This window comes from Triticum dicoccoides, chromosome 6A (assembly GCF_002162155.2).
Source record: "Triticum dicoccoides isolate Atlit2015 ecotype Zavitan chromosome 6A, WEW_v2.0, whole genome shotgun sequence".
NCBI classification, from domain to species: domain Eukaryota; kingdom Viridiplantae; phylum Streptophyta; class Magnoliopsida; order Poales; family Poaceae; genus Triticum; species Triticum dicoccoides.
In genome coordinates this window covers 21,044,122-21,050,685 of record NC_041390.1, presented here as the reverse complement: position 1 = coordinate 21,050,685, position 6,564 = coordinate 21,044,122, and the positions used below count along the sequence as shown (strand labels likewise).

The following is a 6,564-nucleotide window of genomic DNA, read 5'->3' as shown; positions in this document are numbered from 1 at the left end:
GGGAGGTGGGGCAAGGGGGCGGCGAGAAGAGGGGGGCGACGGGGCGAGGGGAGGTGGGGCTCGGCATTACTAACAAAAAATTTTTAATTTTTTTCAAAACTACTAATGGCGCACGGTGGGTGTGCTGCGCCATTACTATGTCAACTAGTAATGGTGCATTATACCACGGTGCGGCATTAGTAACAAAATGTTTTTTTATTTTTTTTTCAAAACTACTAATGGCGCACCAACACATGGTGCGCCATTAGAATATAGTAATGGTGCACCACATGTCTGGTGCGCCATTAGTGGTCGTATCATCTATAGCCCTTTTCCTAGTAGTGATGACACTTCGGGGTTAATGCCAGGTCATTTTTAACTTGCCTTATTGAAGACCCGACCCGTCACATTGTGATGAGCCGGCCTTTGGGGGCTACTAATTGCTCCTGTCAAAGGTAACCCGAAACTTCGGAGCTACATCAATTGGTGTTATTAATTACTGCTCAAATCTACATGATTATATCTACAAAGTCCCTGCTCATTATTGCATAATGACCCGGCCCTTGGGGGCTACACTGGCTGTAGTTTTTATGAGCATAAGGCAATTACATGTTCCAGGTTGCTGCAAGCATGACAACCCGGCACTTGGCGGCTACATATGTGGAATATACAGTTTATGACTAGTGACTGACATAAACAACCCGGATTTCTTAGCTGCGGTATTTGTATTGAAGCAAGTCTTAAGCTGTTGCTTCACTCCCTTCTTAAGACTTTGGGGCTACAAGTGATATAAGGGAGGTACGTTTTCAAGCTTGATGTTAGCAACAATTATGACCGGGTGCCATCAATATTTACAAAACGGCAATTTTGGCAATGATAAACCGGCAAGTTCTACATCTTCAAGCCGGCTGAATCAAATGAATTATTCTTCACCATATTTTTCTGTGAGAAACCAATGTGAGCAAATTGATTATGAAGCTGGCCTATTGACCCGGACTTTCCAGAAGAAGGAAATGACAAGGATTTAAGGACGATCAGGTACCGGCTTACAAGAATTTTTAACCCAGAGCGCAACCTGTAAAATTTGTTCTTGTGTTTATTTTGCAGCATCAGTTTAACATGGATAAATCCAAATTAAACTGGGGCTAATGTCGGGGATATACCCTACGGTATGACTCGGCCGGAAGTATGACCCGGCCTGACTTGGTGACTCACTAATGACCCGCCCTAACTTGGCGACTCACAAAGTGACGCGCCCGAAGACTGGAGACTCACTGATGACCCGGCCGGGCCTTGGTGACTCATTGGTGACCCGGCCGGTGGTTCAGATGATCGACAAGACCCAACGGCCCAGAAGGCGGCTCATGGGAAGGCCGGCTCATATTATGGTGGGTCGTCTTAAGGGGAAAGGCACGAGGAACATTTCCCTTACAAGAAAGCAAGACCCGGACTTGTATCCGGCTTGTAATAGAAGATAGACTAGTCCTAATCCTCGTAGGACTCCATATGTAAGCCGCCCCTCCAACTTATATAAGGAGGGGAAGGGCACCCCAAGAGGGAGAGTTTTTCACCAGTTGAACAAGTTAGGGTTAGACAGACAAGTCTATGGCTCTAGAGATAGAGCACCCTTGTAATCATGATCATGATCATCAATATCAATGAAGGATGATGTAGGCTTTTACCTCCACCGTGAGGGGCCAAACCTTGGTAAAAAACCTAGCGTCTCTCATCCCACTCAACCCCTCTCAAGCTACCACATAGATGTGTTGGCCTCACGACTGAAGTCCTCACACTAAGAACATATGTCGTGACAAATCCACGACATGGGGTTTCCCTCGCATAGCTACCTCGACCACGGCTATACCACCCTACGATGTCAGCTACCTCGACAAAGGCACAAAGGGCTACCACCTTGTTTGAAAAATCTCATCGGTTTCCACTCCACACGCGATTTTCGTGACGCATCAATCGTTATGACTGTGGGGGAGGGGGTGTCCATTGGCTTATCTTCGAATTCTTCTCCAGTCCCACCGTCTATGTCTCTATCGTTGTGACCGCGGGGGGGTGTTGAGTATCATGATTATTTAGGAAACATATGATATGCTTGGATTTGTTCTAACTTTTCTTGTACTTCAAGATGATCATGTAGTCTCTATATACATGCCCACAAGGCTCAAGCAAAACAACAACGATTCCACCAATCTCCATCTCTATTCCTTCCACAGGAAACATCCAAGATATATGTGTGTGTAGTAATATATCGTACATGGTACATCTCATGAATCATCACAGTGTAAATTAGCAGCCAGAGGCACACAAATTATCCAAAATACTAAAAACAAATCTTACATATTTAAACTCAAAATTAAGCTATTGTTGTTCCAAAACATATTAGAATCTACTTGAGTTTCAAAACTATATTCTGAATTAATTTAAGGTGACTTGCATATACTTCATGCTTTCATTTAATCTATTATAGTGGAAATTTAAAATATTTTTACGGTTTATATGGTGGAGGAATTATCTGATTTAATTTTAGGGACAATTAATTTTATGCCCCAACTAGGGTCACACTCGGCAGTTTTACACCTAATTTTCAAAAAACTTCGGTTCTGCCTAAGCCATTTTGCTCCTCTTATGATTTTTCCCTTTGACCATCACTTCAAAAACTTGATAAAAAATTCATACTAACACAGAGAAAAGCAAACAAGATATCAAATTTTTTTTAAAGATCACCTATATGTGCATGCCATTTGCATCAAGACAGAAGTGTTGGAAAACCCCCATCTCAGTTTGAGCTCATATGATCTCACCATGAACAGTAAAATCTGAAAAAAAAATGAAAAATATCATATATATATATATATATTTTCTTGTGGGAAACACTGACAAATATTTTGAGTTCTTGCAAAGTTTCACCTGGGAATAAAACTCGTGGAAGTCGTGGTAAAGAAACATAATCAGCACTCTAAAATGCTTTTGTTTTGGAGGATCAAATTATTTTTGGACATGACTTCCATGAATTTTGTTCCCTGATGAAACTTGGCAAAAACTTAAAACATGGTCAATGTTTGCCACCAAAAACTTATAGAATTTTTTTTTCTGATTTTACTATTCATGCTGAGATCATATAAGCTCAGCTGAGATGGGGACTTTACAACACTTTTGTCATGAATGAAAATGACATGCATAGATAGGCGATGTTTTTCTGAACATGTTGATATATTATTTGCATTTTTCTGAGTTTGTATGAATTTGTTATGAAGTGTTTGAAGTGACGGTCAAAGGGCAAAAGCATAAGAGGAGTGAAGTGGCTTGGGAAGAACGGCTGAGTGTGACCCAACTAGGGGCATAAAATTAATTATCGCATAAATTTATTATGAATTTTTAAATGACATTTACATCATTTTCAAGTTCATATTCGATAAAAAAACACTCCAAATAAATAATAATTGCAGCAGCATATAGATTCTAATTATGTATTATTCGGAACAAGAATAAGGAGCCACCTGAACTACCCGAGGAGGTTTAAGGAAAAGCTCGCAGGGTGAATACGTCGCCGAGCTAGCTGTCTCACGACGCGGATGCTCTAGCAAGGTTGAGCCAGTGGCTAGGCTTAGCCGCGAGTAGCACTCGATCTGGAGGCCACTAGCTGCCAGGGCAGTAAGTTAAAACACGATTTGGGCACCATTGTTGCAATGGGGGAGGGCGTCGGGTCCGTCTTGAGTCATGCCCACTGAGCTAAGGTTATCTGATATTTTTCTTGTCACATTGCAACGCACATGCATGTTTGCTAGCAAAATTAGCGCAGATGATGAAGGTAAACAAAAGCTTCAAAGAAGAGACTACGGTGAATTATTCTCCCTTTGCAACGCACGGGCATGCTTGCTAGTACTTATAAAATATCTTCATTGATTTAGTAAATGGAGAGTTTGCATTACGGTGTTATAGTTAGGCTTGTGTAGACGTTGCAAATGATTTGGGTGCCTCCCAAATCTCACAATGAAGTCCTTTCCGATGGTTCGGGGTTAAGTCTCGATCCAGAATAGAGCAACAGAGAAGAGGTTTATTTATTCATCATCTAATAAAATGGAAAAATAAAATATTCAAGTTAATTATTTAATTAAGGAAATGAATAGTTAATTTAGGAAAAGCCTATGGGCATTACAATTTATTCTGCAACTCTTAGGAACGCGAGTTGAGGATATCGGTACCTTATGCGTGTGTTGTAGATAGATAGATAGATAGATAGATAGATAGATAGATAGATAGATAGAGATAGAGATAGAGATGGAGATGGAGATAGATATAGAAAGATTCGATGTGTGCTAGATATGAACAAATATCTCAAACAGTTACTACTAAATTCACCATGACCATGTAGCTCCAAATCTTCTAGTGGCCACCTTGCCTGTGGTTCGGTCTACTACTTCAGCATTTCCGACTTAACCGGGTATACACAAAAAATTCCCCATGCAGCACGAGAATTCTGCTATATAAGGAGGAGCAAAGCTACATAGCACACTCCACACTAGCCTGATAGCTACCTAAGACACTCAAAGCAACCATTTAGAACATACAATGGCAAGAGCAATTGCAACAATATTACTCATGGCCATCGTGCTTGCTGCCACTACACCTAGGACAAGCACCATGGACATCACAGATAGGGACTTGGCGTCAGAGGAGTCCCTATGGACACTATACGAGCGCTGGTGCGAGCATCACAATGCGGGACGCAACCTCAGTGACATGGCCCGGCGCTTCAAAGTGTTCAAGGAGAACGCTCGCATGATCCATCAATTCAACCAGGGTGACACACCCTACAAGATGAGCCTCAACCTCTTTGGTGACATGACCGATGAGGAGGTCGACCACATGTATGGTAGCTGCTCCAACCTTAGGTCAGACAGCGGGAAGCGACGCCAAGACTGGTTCACACACGGAGACGTTACTGTGCCTGGAAACATCCCACTGCATGTGGACTGGCGCATGAGAGGCTACGACCAACGGCCACCGGCGGTGACAAATGTGAAGATGCAAGGAGAATGCGGGGCTTGTTGGGCCTTTGCGGCGACAGCAGCAGTGGAGGGCATCAACTCCATCAGGACTAGGAACCTAGTGTCATTGTCTGTGCAACAGCTGATAGACTGCGACAAGGGAAGTTTCGGCTGTCGTGGTGGCTACGTGGCATCGGCCTTCAAGTACATGATCAAACACCGCGGCATTGCCACGGCTGCTAACTACCCATACGTCGCCCATGAGCATGACTACTGCTTGATGCCGAAGCAGAAACATGTCGTCACCATCGATGGCTTTAAGGAGGTGCCGCCAAATGATGAGGTGGCGTTGATGCAGGCGGTGGCAGCCCAACCTGTCATCGTGGCTGTCGACCCGAAGGCCTTCCAGCGCTATGGAGGAGGCGTCTTTGTGGGTCCGTGTGGGACGAATCGGACCCATACAATGACGGTGGTCGGCTATGGCACCACCCATGATCATGACCCTAATAGACGCATGCAATACTGGATCATAAAGAACTCGTGGGGCGCAAAATGGGGTGAAAACGGCTACATCCGCATGGCGCGCAGAGCCGGTCCCTCCAAGCAGGGCTTGTGTGGCATCCTGATGGAAGCTTCGTACCCAGTGAAAAAACAGTAACAAAGGTGGGAATGATATCATGAAGATAATTTAATGACAGTCTATCTAATAATCAAACTGGTGCACATGTGTGTAACCATATGATTTACATTCATTGAACAGCTAGACTTACTATTGACCAGAATCTAAGGTGGATAAATTTCTGCAAAAGTCAAACTTATGTGTGTTTGATGAGGATTCTAGAATAAAATGTGAAGATCCGCAAAAAATTATATAAAAATGCATTTCATAACAGGTCTAATTATAAAAATGTGGTATTATAGATATTAATACTTTTTAAAAAATTGGACAAATATGCATAAGTTTGACTTTTCAGAAAGTAATAGAGCTTATATTTTGGACTAGGGGAGTACTACTTATAAAAATACGAGTTTGGTGAATCCAAATGATCTGAGCCATCCAACCACCTATAACGTCTCATGCTACACCAATGGTGTATTCATCACAACATCAATAATTTTGACACCTGTTAATTACATTAATCATAATTGAAAATGATATTAATTGCATTAAGAACAATAAATCTTTGAATCAACATTAATTGCAGTTAATCTTGGATACTATCAAACTGGATGTTCGTGCACGTACACGATTACTAGTGAAGACATAATGTAGACTAGTGTTATTTGCTAGGTAGCAATGTCGTTGTTTGTACAGTTTGATCTATGTTTTCATATTTAGTTGTTTCTTTTAAACTTTTAGGTTGCCTGGCCCACTCGCTAGACTCTACTCTCCTTTTCACTAATGAAATGAACATGTGCATGCGTTCTCCTTAAGAAAAAGCAGCCTCACCTTGGGTCCCACTTCTCGAGAGGATATAACAACACCCCACATATGTAAAATGCATAATGGAACATCTCGATGCTTCTTCTCTGGGAACTACAACACTTGGTGTGTCTAGTAGCGTCATACGCCCCCGCGTCGCCC

General features: G+C 42.3%; 1 protein-coding gene across 1 annotated transcript; it reads left to right on the top strand.

Moving 5' to 3' along the window:
• The first annotated feature begins 4,540 nt into the window (after positions 1-4,540).
• LOC119314685 (ervatamin-C-like) lies at positions 4,541-5,637 on the top strand. Its single transcript, XM_037589383.1, has one exon. The coding sequence runs from the start codon at positions 4,561-4,563 to the stop codon at positions 5,635-5,637; it is 1,077 nt and encodes a 358-aa protein (XP_037445280.1). The 5' UTR covers positions 4,541-4,560.
• Positions 5,638-6,564: the final 927 nt, after the last annotated feature.

Coding starts and splice junctions, on each gene's coding strand:
- LOC119314685 (XM_037589383.1), top strand. CDS start 4,561: ATGGCAAGAGCAATTGCAACAATATTACTCATGGCCATCGTGCTTGCT.